This window comes from Pseudophryne corroboree, chromosome 1 (assembly GCF_028390025.1).
Source record: "Pseudophryne corroboree isolate aPseCor3 chromosome 1, aPseCor3.hap2, whole genome shotgun sequence".
Classification (NCBI taxonomy): Eukaryota; Metazoa; Chordata; class Amphibia; order Anura; family Myobatrachidae; genus Pseudophryne; species Pseudophryne corroboree.
The window spans coordinates 811,166,836-811,188,322 of record NC_086444.1 but is presented as its reverse complement, the minus strand read 5'-3'; the positions used below and the strand labels follow the sequence as shown (position 1 = coordinate 811,188,322).

The following is a 21,487-nucleotide window of genomic DNA, read 5'->3' as shown; positions in this document are numbered from 1 at the left end:
TGTAGTACTACTACTAAAAAAAATACCCAAAAAAACACAAGACACACACACCGTGAAAGTATAATTTTATTACATACATACACACATACATACATACTTACCTTATGTTCCCACGCAGGTCGGTCCTCTTCTCCAGTAGAATCCAAGGGGTACCTGTTGAAAAAATTATACTCACGAGATCCAGGGGTCCAGGGTCCTCGGGGAATCCAGGTGTAATCCACGTACTTGAAAAAAATAACAAAACGGACACCCGAGCCACGCACTAAAAGGGGACCCATGTTTGCACATGGATCCCCTTTTCCCGACTGCCAGAAACCCTTTCTGACTGATGTCTAAGTGGGTTTCTTCAGCCAATCAGGGAGTGCCACGTTGTAGCACTCTCCTGATCGGCTGTGTGCTCCTGTACTGAGTGACAGGCGGCACACGGCAGTGTTACAATGTAGCGCCTATGCGCTCCATTGTAACCAATGCTGGGAACTTTCTGCTCAGCGGTGGCGTCACTTTAGGTCAACCGCAGGGCAGAAAGTTCCCAGCATTGGTTACAATGGAGCGCATAGGCGCTACATTGTAACACTGCCGTGTGCCGCCTGTCACTCAGTACAGGAGCACACAGCCGATCAGGAGAGTGCTACAACGTGGCACTCCCTGATTGGCTGAAGAAACCCACTTAGACATCAGTCAGAGTGGGTTTCTGGCAGTCGGGAAAAGGGGATCCATGTGCAAACATGGGTCCCCTTTTAGTGCGTGGCTCGGGTGTCCGTTTTGTTATTTTTTTCAAGTACGTGGATTACACCTGGATTCCCCGAGGACCCTGGACCCCTGGATCTCGTGAGTATAATTTCTTCAACAGGTACCCCTTGGATTCTACTGGAGAAGAGGACCGACCTGCGTGGGAACATAAGGTAAGTATGTATGTATGTGTGTATGTATGTAATAAAATTATACTTTCACGGTGTGTGTGTCTTGTGTTTTTTTGGGTATTTTTTTAGTAGTAGTACTACAGGTACCAGCGGGCCCGTTTTTCCGCTGCATGCTGGTACTTGTGGTTCTCCAAGTACCAGCATGCGGGGGAGGCTTGCTGGGACTTGTAGTACTGCTACTAAAAACAATATCTTTTCTTTTACAACAAAGGCTATCAGCCCCCCCATCCGCAGCCCATTGGATGGGGGGGGACAGCCTCGGGCTTCACCCCTGGCCCTTGGGTGGCTGGGGGGGGGGACCCCTTGATTGAAGGGGTCCCCACTCCCCCAGGGTACCCCGGCCAGGGGTGACTAGTTGGATTTTTGATGCCACGGCCGCAGGGCACTGTATAAAAGTGACCCCCGGCTGTGGCATTATCTGTCCAGCTAGTGTAGCCCGGTGCTGGTTTTAAAAATACGGGGGACCCCTACTCTTTTTGTCCCCCGTATTTTTGGAACCAGGACCAGGCGCAGAGCCCGATGCTGGTTGCTTAAATATGGGGGAACCCCTGTCAATTTTTTCACCATATTTCTGCAACCAGGATCAGCTCAAAGAGCCCGAGGCTGGTTATGCTTAGGAGGGGGGACCCCACGCAATTTTTTTTAAAATATTTGACAGTGTTTAATTTAAAAAAAACAAAAAAAATGAACCTCAGCACGGATCACACAGATCCGGCCGAGATTCATTGTAAAAAAGTCGGCAGTGTTTTGCTAATCACTGCCGTAAAAATAGAAAAAAAACCACGAATGACATCGACATCGGAACAAAAGAAAAACCCGAATACGACAGCTTAGTAAATTAGTCGTAATCAATTCAAAAAGTTGCAGTTTTACACTTTCGATGTCATTCGTGATTGAACTTTGACCTGAAACGGGAAAATACGAATCTTAGTAAATTTACCCCATAGTGTGTTTTGTAGATAATATTTCCCTTAGCAATGACAGTAAAAATGTTTAGTTTAAATGGTTTGTGGACATGGGGATTCCTCTTTGCATGATATGAAGGGTCAGACAAAGGTTGAATGGTGGTGTTTAGTATCTAACTGAAGAGTATTTTAATAGTAACATTTCAGTGTTGGTTAGGAAGAGATTGTTCGCTGCTGCGTATAGTTATGTTTAAAAGTAGTTTATAGACATTCACTGTATTTGCAATTCATTACACATGCAGGGGGGAATCCAGAGGATACATCCCACCTGGGCAGTTGGAGAAGGACACAGCCCATCTGTTTAAACCCACCTATGACCTTTTGTTATAATGCAGAGACACATTCCTGTGTCCAATAAACAATGAGATTGTAGGGACCATTGTATTGTACTGTAGGATGTGTATATAAAGACCACCATAGCTAGACCAGCACTCACTTCTCTCTACAAAGGTTTTCATGGTGAAAAGCTGAGGGCTGGTTTCCAGATAGCGCCTGCGAGTCATTCCCACGTGTGTAAGTTTCTCTGTGGCCATTTCGTTACTCTGTGTGTATGCAATTGTTCTCTTTTTGTTATCCTTTAAGTGTTTGCCATTTATTCTCTTTCTGTTTATGTGTATTTGCGATCGTTCGCTATTGTTTATATTTCTGTTTAGTTATTCTGTTTTAGGTATTAATGTTAGGTCTGTAGTGTATGAGCTGTAACTGTTTTCCCCTTTTACGTATGAAATATCATCTATAAAGGTGTTGGAACCTTAGCAAGCAGTGTGCGTTTCACCAGTCATTATAAAGGGTTTCTGAGCGTCTTAATCGCTCAAACAGCTTTCATATTATCAGGGTTAACCAGTGTTACATCATTGCAGTATCTCAGTACTGAGGTTTACAGTATAAGCATATTCTGTGTTTAAGGTTTAAAAGGTTATTGACTGTGTGTATGCTCGCTGTGTGTATTCTGTACATCCAGCGCAGCGTGTACGTAACTTGCGTACCACGTGCGAGGTCTTTGTACGCAAATAGCGTATGAAGTGCGTAGCACGTGCACGTGGTTTAGCGGCCATTACGGCTTCACGGTATTCGTAAATAGCTTATGTTAAAAGGTAGATAATTGACTCTATCAGGAGTAAGCAACTATTTCAGGAATAAAAAAAATTCCAAGAGGCCTAAGGGTGCGAAATTGTCCAACCATAGGACGCAATGACCTGTTTTTTTGTAAGAGATGGATATCCATCTTGAATAAGTGTTCTTTCGACTTGATTTTATTAATAATCAAACAAACTAAAAATAACTGGTAGTCCTGAAGGAAAAGATCTCCACCTTTGAGAGTATGCATCTGTGTAATTTACAGGCAGATTGGGTTAACAAAATTGGAAGCCAACTCACAACTTATAAACATGATCTTATTAAATGTAAGAGCGAAAAGTCCAAAAATTACAAGTTTTAAAGAGACCTTCAACATTTGAACCACTATCTATTAGTGTAACAATCAAAATATTTTCTAGAATGTTGGAAGATGAAGTAGCAGCTGAAAGTGTAAAACAAGCTCCACCAGTGCAACTCAGCTTGAATAAACTCGAGAGAGCAGCATTGAGAAACCTCTCTCAGAATCCTAATTTGATTATTCGTGCAGCGGACAAGGGAGAAGGTGTGGTCTTGCAGGACCGCGAAGATCATAGACAAGAAATTATGAGACAATTATATGAAGATAATGTCTATAGATTTTTGGACAGTGACCCCACTATGAGTTATAAGGGGGAACTTAAAGAAGTACTACTGGAGGCACTTGAGGTTGATCTCATAAATAATGAAATGTTCTCAATATTATTGCAAGAGTTTCCTAAGACCCCATTGCTCTATACTCTGCCAAAGGTGCATAAGGGGATAAATCCCCCCCCCCCCCCCCCCCCCTACCCCGGTCATCCGATAGTGTCTGCCAAAGATTCCTTATTTCAGCCACAGTTGTATTTCTGGACTCAATCCTTCAACCTATTGTACAATGTCAAAAAAGTATTTTATTTGACACGACACTGTTACTTAAAAAATTGGAAACCGTTCAGCAAATCCCACAGGGGGCATGGCTCGCCTATATGGACGTTACTAGTCTGTATACAATAACTCTCCATATTGAAATGATTACTGCTGTAAGGGAACATCTTTAGTACTTATAGCAGCCTTACCGTTGATCAGAGCAACGTGGTGTGTAAATTATTGAAGCTTATATTGAATATGAATTATTTTCTATTTGATAATAAGTACTATGTATAGGTGAGCAGGTGTGCCATGGGCTCATCGGTAACCCCAGGATATGCCAATTTATATATGTTTAAGATTGAGGAACAGATTTTCTTTAAGAATCAAGACACAGCGTCAAAAAACATATTCTGCATTCAATTCATCGATGACCTGATGATGATATGGACAGGTACCAAGGATGAACTAATTGAAATTATTGACACACATAATTTTTCCGGATCTCCAGTGAAGCTTACTCATATCATGAGTCAATACAGTTTAGCTTTCTGGATGTTCTTATAACTTAGCAAAATGGTAACCTAGGTACCACCGTATTCTCTAAAACTACGGACAGAAACACGCTACTCCATTACAATAGCTGGCATCCTAAAAGCCTGAAATTAGGTTTACCATATTCGTAAATACAGAGTTTGGAGGATTAATAGCAACAGGGAGGCCGAGATTCAAAAACTGGATTTGCTGATTGATACGTTTATCTCTCGTGGATATGATCATGAAAATCTCCTATCTACAAAAGAGAAAGTGTTGAAATTGGATAGGAGACATCTACTGGAAAAAACAGACAAAACTAAGAATTTGAATAAAATGCCTTGGATTAACAATTTTAATGTGCGTTCTCCAGATATTAACTGTATATCAAAGAAACTTTGAAAGGTGGTAAAATCAAACAAAGAATTGCCTCTAACAGAGACAGAGCTGTTGTCATGTTACACAAGATCAAAAAAATCTCAAAGATATATTAGTGAAAAATTATATATCTATATCTAGATCAAAGACTATTGGTGTTTTTTCACAGGCAAAGAAAGGGTGCACCGGATGTCCTTGCACAACTTGTAAATACCTTATCGTTGGTGATACATTTTGTCAGCCCCACATAGGGAAGAAATATACAATCAGAGATCATCTGATATGTAACAGCAGCTTTGTTGTGTATCAAATTATCTGCCCTTGCAGACTATCATATGTCGGGAAGACTCAACGAAAATGTAAGTAACGTATGGCGGCGCACCGCTCGTCAATCAAATTGGTTTTGGAGAGCGGTGAAAGTGATCAACCTGTCGCCAGACACTTTTTGGAGGCCCAACATGGTTTAGCCAGTTTGAGATACTGCATAATAGATCATGTCCCTCCATTAAAAAGAGGCGGAGACAGACAGGCATTATTAATTAAAAAGGAAACAGAATGGATTATTCGCCTGGGAGTGATGGCGCCAAGAGGACTTAATGATAAATTATCGTTGGGGACAATGCTGTAGCATAATTATTTAGGCCTCGATTTAATGGGCAGCAATCTCTAATTGTATCATTATTTGCATATCGACATAGCACATACTGTTAGTAATAGTAATAGTCTAATTTTGACACAGTATGAGCATCTTATTAGGGTCTTATGTATTTGTGATATTACCATGAAAGGTTTTTATACATTGGATAGATATGGTATAAATGTATATATAGTCAATGTACTTGACAAGTAGCTTTTGCGCGCTGGCAGGGAGCTACTTGTCGCATCCCGGGTCGCAGCAGCTGAATGTGACGTCACGCAGCCGCCGCAGCCCGTCCCCCGCATGGTCCAGACACGCCTGCGTTGCTTGGACCAGGCCCTCAAACCCGCGGCCAATCGCTGCAGGCAACCCCTTCCGCCCAGCGAATGCCTCTGCCTGTCAATCAGGCAGAGGCAATTGCTGGGCTGAGATGCCGATAGCATCTCAAGCATGCATATGCGCACTGCGGCGCATGCGCAGTTCAGACCTGATCGCCTGCTGTATGAAAACCCAAAGCAGCAATCAGGTCTGAATTAGCCCCATAGTATTGTGTTTGTCACATTTATTAGCATGTTCCGGTATCAGTGCTTCGTAGTAATTGCTCCTATCATTGTAGATCACTTTGTTTACATCTCAAGTTGGCCTGTAAATGTGTTAGGTGGACGTGTGTCGTGCAGGTCCACGATGACGTCACTGTATAGCGCCGTCGCCTGGGGACTCCTGTTCCGGACCGCGCTCACATGGTGAAGGGATCGATAAAAAGTAAGTGGTTTTGTTAATGTTTGTAACCTGATGAAAATCTTCTAAGAAGATTGAAACGTTGTAGAGCTTGGTTGTCACTTGATTCTTCTTTCTCTGAGCCTTGAGTGCTGCGCCTCAGTATGTATGTACATATATTTTCTGTATATGTTGGTGGATCATACAGTGAAATGGCTAGGCATTTCCCTCAAGATTTAAATATTATATTGATGGGTTTGCTATTTACTCCACTTAACCCATGTACTGTATGTAGCATCTTGATCAATAGCTAATAGCCGTTTGGGCTATTGGATGGAGGAAATTCTTTATACTACTTTAGGCACAGCTGCAGATGGAAGTCATATGGTAATGTTGCCGTTCAGGCCCATACACACTAGAATATAGGTGCTCAAACTCGGTCCTCAGGACCCCACACAGTGCATGTTTTGCAGGTAACCCAGCAGGAGCACAGGTGTATTAATTACTCACTGGCACAGTTTAAAAGGTCCGCAGTTGGAGCTAATTATCTTACTTGTGATTCTGTGAGGAGACCTGCAAAACATGCACTGTGTGGGGTCCTGAGGACCGAGTTTGAGAACCTGTGCACTAGAAGATTTGAGTGAAAAACGAGTTTTATGGTAAGAACTTACCTTTGTTAAAACTCTTTCTGCGAGGTAGACTGGGCTCCACAAGGAAAGACATAGGGGTGTAGAGTAGGATCTTGATCCGTGCCACCAACAGGCTCAAAAGCTTTGACTGTTCCCAGAATGCATAGAGCCGCCTCCTCTATAACCCCGCCTCCCTGCACAGGAGCTCAGTTTTTAGTTAACCAGCCCAATGCAGTAGCAGGAAAAGAGACGACAACGGTTAGTAGCCACATACACCACACTCTCACGACAGGAGAAGTGTTAGCGGCTAATGCCATACCAACCCAAAGAAGCTAAGTGCGTCAGGGTAGGCGCCTTGTGGAGCCCAGTGTACCTCGCAGAAAGAATTTTAACAAAAGTAAGTTCTTACCATAAAACTCGTTTTCTGCTGCGGGGTACACTGGGCTCCACAAGGAAAGACATAGGGGATGTCCTAAAGCAGTTCCTTATGGGAGGGGACGCACTGTTGCAGGCACAAGAACCCGGCGTCCAAAGGAAGCATCCTGGGAAGCGGCAGTATCGAAGGCATAGAACCTTATGAACGTGTTCACAGAGGACCACGTAGCCACCTTGCACAACTGTTCAAGGGTCGCACCACGGCGGGCCGCCCAAGAAGGTCCAGCAGACCGAGTAGAATGGGACGCAATGTGAGCAGGAGCTGACAGACCAGCCTTCACATAAGCATGTGTAATCACCATTCTAATCCATCTGGCCAAAGTCTGCTTGTGAGCAGCCCCGTTTGTGAAACCCAAACAGAATAAAGAGAGAATCAGATTTCCTAACAGAAGCAGTTCTCTTCACATAGATACGGAGAGCCCGTACCACATCCAAAGACCGCTCTTCGGGAGACAGATCAGGAGAGACAAAGGCCGGTACCACAATCTCCTGATTAAGGTGGAACGAAGAAACCACCTTAGGCAAATAACCGGGACGAGTCCTAAGAACCGCCCGGTCACGGTGAAATATCAGATATGGGGAACTACAAGACAAGGCACCCAAATCTGACACTCTTCTAGCTGAAGTAATAGCCAGCAGAAACACCACCTTAAGGGAAAGCCACTTAAGATCAGCTGAAACAAGAGGTTCAAACGGAGACTCTTGTCACGCCTCCAAAACCACGACAAGTCCCAAGGAGCCACAGGCGGGACATAAGGAGGTTGGATACGCAACACACCCTGAGTGAAGGTATGCACATCAGGTAAGGTCGCAATCTTTCTCTGAAACCACACCGACAAGGCAGATATTTGAACCTTGAGGGAGGCCAGACGCAGGCCTAAGTCCAGGCCCTGCTGAAGAAAGGCCAACAACTTGGCTATACTAAACTTGGAAGCGTCATAATTGTTAGATGCGCACCAAACAAAGTAAGAATGCCAGACTCTATAGTAAATCCGAGCAGAAGCCAGTTTCCGGGCCCGCAACATAGTTTGAATGACCGCCTCAGAAAACGCTTTAGCCCTTAAGACGGAAGCTTCAAGAGTCCTGACGTATATCCACTAGGTGGTCAGAGGGAGGTAAAACTTGTTTAACCACCTTCTGACGCTTGAACCTATCTGGTTTCTTAGGAGGGACGGATGGCTCAGGATCATCCATAATCTGTAAAATTAACTTAATAGCCTCCAAAAGATCAGGAACATCCACATGTGAACCACCCTCCCCATCAGCCGTATCTGAGTCAGAACCTGTGGGGTCAGTGTAAGTGCTGTCTTCATCCGACGAGGTGTCAGTGACAGCAGTGGATTGTGAGGAGACAAGAGGTCGCTGAGAGGACCACTTGGACGTAGGCGAGCGACGGTCAGACTTTTTAGTAGTCAGGGACTGGTTCAACTTCTTTATTTGAGCAGATAAATCGTCCGCCCACGGCGGGTTAGCTGCAGGGACCACAATTGGTTGCACCGGCATTGGGGATCCCATAGGGGGTGTTAGTTTATGAACTAGCGTATGCAGAAGCGTGGAAAAAGCGGCCCGCGGCGGGTCATTATTTGCCCCCGTTGCCACTGGGGGGCAAGGAGCCCCCAGAACCAGAGGCCAAAGTTGCTATATTCTCCTCATAGGTATCTGCGGCTTCAGCAACACCGGCAGTGTGTTCAGCCCCAGAACTGTTACCCTCAGAAGCAGACATGATATAACTTGCAGTATCAGGTAACACAGTACAATTTGTCAGCAGCACAATACCTCTAGCCCAAACCCCTGCGCAGTGTAGTCAGCACCAGCAGAGATAAAGGAGAGATATGGTGACTAAATCACAGAGAAAAATACGTAATACAGTATATCTTTGTGAAAATCCTATATTAGATAAAACCTGATGCACCAAGCCCTCTCAGGTTATAGAATATAGGGATAGCAGGTTGAGTGAAAGACATGAAATGGACACCACTCAGCTATCAAATGCACACACAAATAGTCACAGTCTGTACAATGCAGAGGTTATTACTAACAATAATTCTGCACTGGACTAGCTTACACAGCTATATAACAATAGATATAACACTACACAGTAAGAACTGGATGTATATCACAGGGTAATTGTACTAGGAAACCCAGACTAAGTGCACTCTTTCTTAACTAACACTGACTGAAAAGGCAGGTAGAATATTTAAGTGTCATGTAAAGGCACAGCGCTGACAACCAGGCGGCTTTACATAGGAGGATTTGCCCAAGCATTCCCAGGAACAGTGAGCTGAGGGATAATGGCGCCGCAGACACTGCCAGGGAGGGAGGGAGAGACAGATATGCAGCTCCAGGGCGGGAACATTTGCGGGAAATGGTGACCTGGGGCTGGGGGAGGGGCTCCAGGTCTAAGCCTTATCCCCTCTGCTGGCAAAACCACCGGGTACTGCGGGCTACTTGTAAAAAAGGTTTAGAGAGAAAACTTGACCTTCACCCATGCCCTGGTGATCTAGTGGGATCGCCTGTACTGAAACAGTGTCCACCGCCAGCGCTGGATCGCGATAAAGTGTGGGTCCCGCAAGCGGGATCCACTTACCTCCTCCCGAAGTGCGGCCACGCGATCCCGGAGAGCCCCAGCCGTGTGTGACTAACTTGGAAGAAAACCGGAGCCTCCTGCTGTAGGTAACCGGCAACCAGGGCACGGGAGTGTACAGCGCCGCTGGGGGAGAGATGGAGCTGCAGCAGGCAATGTCTACTGACATCCAGCACAATCTGTGCCTCTGCTGCAGCCCTTGTAGTCTTCTTTTTTCCTCAGAAAAAGCTTTTTCAAGAGCTGCTGTGAGCAGCTCTTCCTGTCACATGCTTGCACTGCAAACACCAACTACAAAACTGAGCTCCTGTGCACGGAGGCGGGGTGATAGAGGAGGCGGCGCTATGCATCTTGGGAAGAAGGTCAAAGCTTTTGAGCCTGTTGGTGCTTCGGATCAAGATCCTACTCTACACCCCAATGTCCATCCTTGTGGAGCCAGTGTACCCCGCAGTAGAAAATATAGATGTGGGTTTTTTTTTTTTACACATTTTGATCTTATAAAAATTATTAATCAATATAAAATCAGGAGTTGTTGGAGCCAAAATACTTTGTTGTGTGGTTAATGTTAGAATGCTCTAAATGGACTACATGTTGTGTTAACATCTTCTCCTTGGTCGGACACATGTCCCCTACTGCAAAGAATGGTGTGGAGCTCTAAGACAATTAGGAATGGACACGTTTCCATGCGTTGTGATAAATAAGCCAAATGGTGTGCAAAATGTGCAGCGTTTTTACAGTTTGCCTTTTAGGAGATTTAGGGAGGAATGTTATAGGTTGCGGGTTTCCAGCCACACTAAAGTCTCTGGAACCCACAGAGAGCGAAAACTCGACAAATGTAAAAGGCTGCAAATCAGCGATGTATGGCGGCATACCAGTGTGTTCGCTGGAAACACTTTTTTTTTTTTTTTTTTAATGGAGTGGTCTGGGAAGTTAGGCTACACTCATTCTATTACATAAAGCAATTACAAACTCATCCAAAAACATTAATGAATAAAAAAAAATGCAACTCATAGTAACCTATTATCAGCATTGCTCAGATTTGTGAAAAATCTGAAAGAAAACGAATGTCCTATTGATTGGAGTGGCTTACAGCACAATTATGCATTACTGTAGCTCAGGCATTACAAACCTCAGTCCTCAAGGCACACCAACAGTGCAGGTATTAGTGATATCCAGGCTTCAGCACAGATGGTTAGCTCAAAATAATTTAGGCACTAATTAAATCACCTGTGCTCAAGCATGGATATCATAAAAACCTGGATTGTTAGTGTGCCTTGAGGACCGGAGTTGGGAATGCATACTGTAGCTGGTAAAATACCTACATAAAGCCAGGTAATCGTTTTGGGCCGATTCCGAACAACATATCGGGCATATCGCTCAGTATGTATGCCTGATATACGGGTGCTCACCCTTCAGACTGACATAACAGCTGGGGACACATCGTCCCAGTGTGTAGCCAGCTTTACTCTAACAGCCTGCACTATGAAATGTACCGTAGCAAAATTGCAAAAAACATTTAAGATTAACCATCAAAAGTACTCAAAGCGAAAAGAAAGAAAATGGAGCAAGTGGTGATGAGCTGTCCGTAGTAATCTCTCTGCCTGCACATGCTGCCTCTAGCCAGATCTAAGAGCACATTCCCTGCTGGGTCTGAACTGACGAAGGCTACAGGTGCATAAGGCCTTTTGTTCTCTTAAGGCTTTTGGCGGCTGCTGGTAGGACTGATCTCGGAAGCAGATGAGTCTTTGCTTTATGGTTCCCTGAATAGAATAAACGCTCTGCAATTGAAATAACATGCCCCTCAAAATGTCTTTGCCAACTCAGTGTGGTGAATCGATTTGGCAGCTCAGCAGAAAGACGATAATTGTACAATACTTGGTAACCTCTCCCATGCTCGAAAGCTGTGACATAGTGTGATAAAATCTAAAAACAGGCCGTCTGCTTATTAACAGAGAGACATCACGCAACACGGACTTTCTCAGCCAATGCTACCATTGTCGTGTCACTTTAGGACAGCATCAAGGTACTATATAATAAAGTGAATGAGCTGCTACAGGACATCAAAGTACCATGCTCTTATACTACATTATATAAAGTCGTTACACCTAACTACAGCTATAAACAACTATGAAACTGCTATCCCCACGACTAACTTACTAATCCATTTCAAGCAACAACAGCCCAGAGACATATAAACAACCAGACTGGAGCTCGTACAATTGGTTCTACCACCTGCAAAAATATGCAGAAGGTTGCCAAACAAACATTCATTTGAATGGTAAATGGTTATCGCCACCCAGCCAAACTATCAGGGAGGGGGTAAAATTTAAGTGATAGAGCAAATAGCTACTAGAACGGTAAGGAGAAAGCACTTTGCCACTAGTAGCATCACTCATTTTCAGCACACCCCTCAGAGCTGCAAAGGAATACGAATTCGTGGTTTTGGGTTACCATATCAAAACAACATTACAGAGAACCAAATACCACCAGTATTATTGGCACGCAAGAATGTAATAGCAAATAAGAGCAGCAATTATATATAAGACTACCTACTGTACTATTCTGGGGAGGGACCCAACCTTACAAATGCTTTTAACTGGAGCCATGTTGTCAAATATTAACTATATACAAAATTTCACTTTTAAATTCAAAATGTTTTACTATTATTATGTTTTCAGGATTAATTAATAATCTGATGTAATGTGCACAAATGTAACAATTATAAATCGATTTATATATGTAATTTATTTATTTTTTATAGCACACCTTAAATATAAATATATGCGAGACACCTTGATTCTCGGTTTTCTTTTTTGGCTTGGCTTTTCTATATATGTATGATATTGTATTGTATTACAGTATATTACTACAATACTGTTTTTTGTAACTGTTTCTGTGATTTAAATGATAATATGCCTTTTCTTCTTCCTGTATCTGTATTATTTACTTTCTTACGCTCAATAAAAATGATAGGAAAAAAATAAATAAAAAAAATGAAGCTCCTGCATGGTTACAGCAGATTTCAGCACACTATACTGTGGTAATAAATGATTCCATAAACCTCCTCACTTTCTGACAATGTTTTCATATTACAAGAACATATTGTCTCAGTATTTATTTTGAAGCAAAGAGCTTTGTCTGATAATACTAATCTATTACGGTCACTAGATAACATTTCATCTTCCCCGAGCAGAGAACAAAATGGCGGCTCAATAAATGCAAATGGGTGTCGTACAACCTTTTTCCATGTTTTACTAAACATTTACTGACACCTAAAGCCAATATAAACCCTACATACAATAAGGGTTTATATTTGCTTTATATGTCTTGCTTGCGTGCATAAAACAAAGCAAGTTGCTGCCTGTTCATCTGTTTTTGTTAGTCAGTCAATATGCACAAATAGAGATGTACTAGATGGAGACATTACCTCACATGCTTCCTGCCCTGCAGCAAATCTTCAAGGCTTTTCTCATAGTGTTCAGCTACAACCACCAGTCTCTCTAAGGAGGGAAGCAGAGAATAAATCAAACTGATATTAAAATTCATTGTAATTTGTGTATAGAATTCACATAAACAGGCAGAAGGAAATCATTAGGTCCTATTCATCAAACTACAAAATAAAAACCAAAAATGGTAAAAGACAACAGAATGGCAAGATTAATTATTGCATAGTATAATGTTATATTGGGCGATATGAATCACACCTTGGAGACAGGGAAGCTGATTAAAAATAGGATTTTGGTACCTACCGGTAAATCCTTTTCTCGTAGTCCTAGGGGATGCTGGGGTCCACATTAGTACCATGGGGTATAGACGGATCCACCAGGAGCCATTGGCACTTTAAGAGTTTGAGAGTGTGGGCTGGCTCCTCCCTCTATGCCCCTCCTACCAGACTCAGTCTAGAGACTGTGCCCGAGGAGACAACATACTTCGAGAGAAGGATTATACACAGATAGCGGTGAGATTCATACCAGCTCACACATACAAGGCACGTCAAGCCAACTAGCTTGAACCACTCAGCAACAGCTGAAACATCACTTACTAAGTAACAACGCAGTACTCCACTAAAACGAAGTGGTACTGAACCAAATAACATTTGCAGGAAAACGAAGCGCTGGGCGGGCGCCCAGCATCCTCTACGGATTATGAGAAAAGGATTTACCGGTAGGTACCAAAATCCTATTTTCTCTTAAGTCCTAGAGGATGCTGGGGTCCACATTAGTACCATGGGGATGTACCAAAGCTACCAAAACGGGAGGGAGAGCGCGGAGGCTCCTGCAGAACCGAATAACTGAACTTCAGGCCATCAGAGGCAAAACTTTGCAAACGTGTTCGACCCAGACCAAGTTGCAGCTCGGCAAATTTGCACTGCCGAGACAGGAAGACCCCACCTTACGAGTAGAGTGGGCCTTAACAGATTTTGGACACGGCAGTCCTGCTGTAGAATAAGCGTGCTGGATAGTGAACCTGATCGTCTGCTTAGAAGCAGGACACCCAATTTTCTTGGGATCATATAGGACAGAGAGTCCGACTTTCTCTGACGAGAAGTTCTCTTCACATATATCTTCAGAGCCCTTACGACATCCAAGGACTTTGATGTAATCGTCGAGTCAGGAGCCACTAGCACCACAATAAGTTGGTTGATATGAAATGCCGACACCACCTTTGGAAGAAACTGCTGACGTGTCCGGAGCTCAGCTCTAGCTTCGTGGAAGATCAAATAAGGGCTTTTACAGGATAAAGCCCCCAGCTCGGACACACGTCTAGCAGAAGCTAAGGCCAACAAAGTGACCACCTTCCATGTAAGAAATTTGACCTCTACCTCCTGTAGAGGCTCAAACCAATCCGACTGGAGGAACTGCAACACCACGTTAAGGTCCCAGGGCGCCGTAGGCGGTACAAAGGGAGATTGGATATGCAGAACTCCCTTCAAAAAGGTCTGAAACTCAGGGAGGGCAGCCAATTGTATCTGAAAGAAAATGGATAGGGTCGAAATCTGGACCTTCACAGATCCTAACCTCAGGCCCATATCCACACCTGCTTGCAGGAAGAGGAGGAAACATGAGAGTTGAAACTCCACCATAGGAAACTTCTTGGATTCACACCAAGAGACATATTTCTTCCAAATACGATGGTAATGTTTAGATGTTACCCCTTTCCTAGCCTGTATCAGGGTAGGAATGACCTTCTTCGGAATGCCCTTCCGAGCAAGTATCAGGTGCGCAACTTCCATGCCGTCAAACGTAGCCGTGGTAAGTCTTGATAGGTGAACGGCCCCTGCTGCAGCAGGTCCTCCCGAAGAGGAAGAGGACTCGGATCTTCTCGCAGTAGATTCAGAAGGTCCATGTACCAAGCCCTTCTTGGCCAGTCTGGGGCAATAAGGATCGCTTGAACTCCTGTTCTCCTTATGAGCTTTAGGATTCTTGGGATGAGTGGGAGTGGTGGAAACATGTACACTGACTAACACCCACGGAGACACCAGGGTGTCCACTGCCACTGCCTGTGGTTCCCTCGACCTGGAACAATAATGCCGAAGCTTCTTGTTGAGACGAGAGGCCATCATGTCTATTTGGGGTAGTCCCCAAAGATCTGTTATTTCCTGAACATCTCCGGATGGAGGCCACACTCTCCCAGATAGAGATAGTGTCTGCTGAGGAAGTCTGCTTCCCAGTTGTCTACTCCTGGAATGAAGATGGCTGACAGCGCTAACGCATGTCTTTCTGTCCAGAGGAGTATTCTTGTCACCTCTGACATTGCCGCTCTGCTCTTCGTTCCGCCTTGTCGGTTTATGTAAGCCACTGTTACGTTGTCCGACTGCACTCGAATGGCCCGATTTCTCAGAAGAGGGGCCGCAAGAAGAAGACCGTTGTAGACGGCTCTTAGTTCCAGGATGTTGATGGGCAGGCCGGCTTCCAGGCTTGACCACCGTCCTTGGAAGGTTACTCCTTGAGTGACTGCTCCCCAGCCCCGGAGGCTCGCATCCGTGGTTACAAGGACCCATTTCCGAATCCCGAACCTGCGGCCCTCCAGAAGGTGAGGCAATTGGAGCCACCAGAGGAGTGAAATCCTTGCCCTTGGCGACAGACGAATTCTCTGGTGCATGTGGAGGTGAGATCCCGACCACTTGTCCAGGAGATCCAGTTGGAAGGTCAGAGCGTGGAACCTCCCCTGTTACTGGAGAGCCTCGTAAGAGGCCACCATCTTTCCCAACAGGCGAATGCATTGATGAATTTAGAAAGGGATGGAAGCTGCGCTCACAGGGAAGGGGTACCAGAAAGTGCTGCTGAACCTGAAGGCGTCCTACCTCCTTTAGTGGAATGATGATTGGAAAGGTTAGCGCACTGATTGGTGATTATAAGGGTAAATAGAATAGGTGTTGATAGTCTGGGTGAGATTTGTAAATACCATACATATGTGTGTGAATAATGATCAATCTGAGAGGATAAGTACCATATGCTTTATTCGTGTGTGCAATGTCCAAGGCAGTATATAAGCTGTCCTTATATCAGCAACCTCTTAATAGTATTAGTAGTTCCTTAAAGTTGTTTGTACACCACTGTCAGGTGTGTCCTGCAGACTACCCTTTACCAGTATACCTTCCTATTGGTATACACGATAGACCCCAGCTCAGGTGAATGTCAGGTGTACCCTGCGGGTCACCTTTACCATAGGAGTGGTGAGTGCCTATGTTCCCTCTGAGGCAGGGTGTCAGATGGTACTTGGCAGTGTATGATCAGTGCGGCGTCCCGCCTGTCATCAAACCTCTGTGTGTAGCGCTGAGGTGTGGGGTAGTGGGCTACCAAAGGCATCCGTGCTGAAACGCGTTGGGATTCATTGATACCACACTCACTCATAGATTCACAGATTCCCCTCTCCGGCCGGAGAAGGGAATACGGCACTTTCAACTGTGCACAAACAGAGCGATCACGTGACACTGAACGTGACGCGCGAACCCAGAAACAGAAGGACGGGACACAAACAAGGAGGAGACGGAGGAGACCGGCGGCCGCTGGGCAGCGCACGTAGCGAAGGAGACAGAGGACACCGAGGACGGACAGCCTGAGGTGGGGAAAGCAGAGACGCGGCTCACCGGCGGCAGGCACAACACCTGCCCCCGGCGGTAAGTGTAAGGATACACAGCCCACTACCCCACACCTCAGCGCTACACACAGAGGTTTGATGACAGGCGGGACGCCGCACTGATCATACACTGCCAAGTACCATCTGACACCCTGCCTCAGAGGGAACATAGGCACTCACCACTCCTATGGTAAAGGTGACCCGCAGGGTACACCTGACATTCACCTGAGCTGGGGTCTATCGTGTATACCAATAGGAAGGTATACTGGTAAAGGGTAGTCTGCAGGACACACCTGACAGTGGTGTACAAACAACTTTAAGGAACTACTAATACTATTAAGAGGTTGCTGATATAAGGACAGCTTATATACTGCCTTGGACATCGCACACACGAATAAAGCATATGGTACTTATCCTCTCAGATTGATCATTATTCACACACACATGTATGGTATTTACAAATCTCACCCAGACTATCAACACCTATTCTATTTACCCTTATAATCACCAATCAGTGCGCTAACCTTTCGAATGCATTGATGAACCAACACCCGGGGCGGCTTCAGGACATCCCGGACCATAGCTTGTATCACCAACGCCTTTTCCTGCGGAAGAAACACCCACTGCACTTCCGTATCCAGGATCATTCCCAGAAATGACAACCTCTGGGTTGGTTCCAAATGTGACTTTGGAAAGTTCAGAATCCAACCGTGACTCTGGAGCAGTCGTGTTGTGAGAACAATGGACTGCAGTAGCTTCTCCTTGGACAATGCCTTTAACAGCAGATCGTCCAGATATGGAATGATGATCACCCCTTACTTGCAGAGGAGAATCATAATTTCCGGCATCACCTTGGTAAACACCCTCGGTGCTGTGGAGAGACCGAATGGCAGGGCCTGGAACTGTAAATGACAGTCCAGCAATGCGAAGCGGAGATAAAATACTAAATGTTGCATATATGAATGAAAACTATTGTAAAATAGGAAGCACCTAGGTGTGAAACTAGTTAGAGGGAAAATTTGCTGATCATTCTACAAATTCCTACAACTGATGGTGATCTGGTCCATAAGCTGGGAACCAAGGACGGCCAAACGTGACTCCTTAAATCAGAAACCGCCGGCTGGGTCTTCTGCAACGAGGACGCGGCCAACCAGCTGACGGGGAGAGTCAGATCTGCACAGCTGTCCGCATACAAGCGGCTCCAGCTTCCCGTGCTCTGTTGAGCGGACATAGACGGGTGAGAGACAGCACCACACACCGCTGAGTGCAGCGCAAGATACCGCAAAACAGCCAGTTGGGCTGCAGTGGTAAGCTGCCATACACGGCACATAAGCAGCAATCACATTACGGGACAAGTGCTCTCAGGATTGTTTGCACATAACGTCGGACACCATACATAGTGCCACTGCTTGTATATACAAGAGACTGCACCTTAAAACTGAAAGCATACAAGTGTGCAAAAGTTTTCATACCATTAAGAAACATATATATTATGGAACAATAAGCTGTGTGCATACAGCATGAGTGGTAACCACAATTTGGGACAGCAATTTTAAACACAGTTGTTTCTACGTGCAAAAGTTTTCATACCATTTTAAGAAACATATATATCATGGAACAAAAAGCTCTGTGCATACAGCATACGAGTGGTAACCACAATTTGGGACAGCATCTTTAAACACAGTTGTTTCTACAATATCTATATGGATAACATTTTAAAATTAAATTGCACTTTTTTATGAAAGATGTTTACTTAAGATTGGATACTATCTAGAACAGGGGTTCTCAAACTCGGTCCTCAGGACCCCACACATGCATGTTTTGCAGGTAACCCAGTAAGTGCACAGGTGTATTAATTACTCACAGACACATTTTAAAAGGTCCACAGGTGGAGCTAATTATTTCACTTGTGATTCTGTGAGGAGACCTGCAAAACATGCACCGTGTGGGGTCCTGAGGACCGAGTTTGAGAACCTGTGATCTAGAGTGTTCATAAGTATTCATACTACATGTGGTAATATATATCAGGTGTTTTCCATTGTTCTAGCAATTAGGAAAAGTATTTGATGACTTGTACACATGAATTCTATATAGTAAAAGCAGAACGTTACCCAATCTTTTTATATATATATTTTCTATTGAATAAATAAATCAGATGGTTATATATCATACAGGAGTTTTCATTCATATATGCACCATTTAGTATTTTAGCACAAACCAGTCATTTTTTGGTTCTTTGGTTTGCTTTAATTTCTGAGGTGGAGATCTGTTGCTCTTCATCATCACTAATTAAAATAGCTGTGTGCACACAGACACAGCTGGACTGTTTTTTTGCAGCTCATAGTATAAAAACGAATTGAATTTATACAATTTAAAAACATACAGCGCCTGAATTGTGATTTTTGGAGTTCTGTTTTGAAGCGGAGATAAGCCTGATGCGGCAGCCAGATCGGGATGTGGAGGTAAGCATTCCTGATATCCAGTAATACCAGGAATTCTCCCTCTTCCAGACCTGATATCACTGCCCTGAGAGACTCCATCTTGAACTTGAACTCCTTTAGAAAGGGGTTCAATGATTTCAGGTTCAGAATGGGCCTGACCGAACCATCCGGTTTCGGTACCAGGAAAAGGTTCAAACAGTAACCTTTGGTCAGCAAGCTTCTGGACAGCGTCTTGTAATACTGTGCTGTCCTCCAACAGTGTTGGTAAGCCTGACTTGAAAAAGCGATGAGGAGGGAGACTTTGAAATTCCAGCCTGTATACCTGAGACACAATATCTATTACCCAGGGATCCAGGCTGGACGATACCCAGACATGACTGAAGTGTCTGAGTCTCGATCCCACTGGCCCCACCACCGGGGCGTGCAGTCCACCGTCATGCGGAGGACTTTGGCATAGCTGAAGCAGGCTTTTGTTCCTGGGAACCTGCAGCGGCAGGTTTCTTGGACTTAACCCAACCTCCCCTAAAGAAGGTATTGGATGTTCTGGCCTTTCTGGGCTTGTTAGGCCGAAAGGACTGCGGTGCAGAAGAAGAGAAAGATTTCTTCGGAGCAGGTGCTGCTGAGGGAAGAAATGGAGACTTACCCGCTGTAGCGGTGGATATCCACGCATCTAGAGTTCCCCAAAGAGAGCGTGACCTGTACAGGGTAGGGACTCCACACTCCTTCTGGATTCCGCGTCGGCCGACCACTGGCGCAGCCACAGTCCCCGACGAGCTGAAACAGACATGGAAGAAATTCCCGCAGCCATGGAACCCAGGTCTTTCATGGATTTTACCATAAAACCTGCAGAATCATGTATGTCGCGTAAATATAAAGCAACGTCATCCCTATCCATAGTATCCAAATCCTCAAGTAAGGTAGCCGACCACTTTACTATTGCCTTTGCAATCCATGCAGTAGCAATAGTGGGACGTAATATGGCCCCTGAAGCAGTATACATTGATTTAAGCGTGTTATTAATTTTCCTATCAGCCGGCTCCTTTAAGGCGGTAGTTCCTGGAACAGGTAAAACCACCTTCTTTGAGAGTCTGGACACAGAGGCGTCAACAATCTGCGGGTTTTCCCATTTTTTCCTATCCTCCTCAGGGAACGGAAATGCCACCTGGACCCTTTTAGGGACCTGGAATTTTTCCTCAGGGTTTTCCCATGCTTTTCAAATATAGCATTCAATTCCTTTGACGCAGGGAAGGTTAGCGGGGCTTTTTTATTTTCAGTGAAAAAAAGCTTCCTCAACCTGCTCAGGTGTGGTATCATTAATATTCAACACATCCCTGATAGCCTCTATCAACAATTGCACCCCCTTTGCAAGAGATGCGGACCCCCGTAACACATCCCTATCACCATCTGTAGTGTCAGAATCGGTATCCGTGTCGTCTTGTGTGACATGCACAAGCGCACGTTTGTGGGGGTATATAGCGCGGCGTCCTGAGGTACCAGAAACCGGCCATACTGCCATAGAGCTCTGTAATACCTGGGTTGCAGATTCTTTACTTGCAACCCTGTCAGAAATCTGAGAAATCCAAGATTTGATAGAGGAAAACCACTCTGGTTCCCTTGCTGGTATCTGTGCTAAACCAGTGCTATCCTGATTACATGGAATGGGATCATCCTGGGAGGATAAATCCTCTGCAGCATATGACACAGTGTCCCTGGACATAGCTAAAGGAGACCACCACACACACACACACACACACACACACACACACACACACACACACACACACACACACAGGTGGGGGCAGACAGAGTTCCCCCTTCCCCAAGAATGGCAAGAGAGACACAGAGATCGGAGCCAACCCACACACAGCGCTTTCAACAAAGGGAGACCCCTTGTCAGCGCAGACTGTGTCCCTTAATAGGAGACACAGTCTTATTACAGCCTCCCCTCCCTTCTACAAACCCCTGGTACCGTGTCCTGACAGTTGGAGCTGCTGTGGAGGGGCCTGTTCTTCCATCCAGCGCTGTGCAGGCAGGAAAATAGCGCAGGAACGCTGCTGGGTCAGCTCTGAGGAGACGCTCCGCCCCCTTAATGGCGCTGTCTTCCCGCTCTTCATAGATTATACTGGCCTGAGTAGAAACTTGCTGGCTGAGATCCGCGTACCCAGACTTGCTGACCAGTGTGGGGGTAAGCGCTGGCCCAGGGCGCCC

The 21,487-nt window shown here is 45.0% G+C and overlaps 1 protein-coding gene across 3 annotated transcripts in view; it reads right to left on the bottom strand.

Moving 5' to 3' along the window:
• TBCK (TBC1 domain containing kinase) overlaps window positions 1–21,487 on the bottom strand; it is a 733,906-nt gene that overhangs the window by 680,614 nt on the left and 31,805 nt on the right. For all 3 annotated transcript variants that reach the window (XM_063919248.1, XM_063919252.1, XM_063919243.1), the window contains exon 3: window positions 13,186–13,258. In XM_063919248.1, coding sequence (XP_063775318.1) covers window positions 13,186–13,258 — 73 coding nt within the window. The remainder of the gene's footprint in view (window positions 1–13,185; window positions 13,259–21,487) is intronic.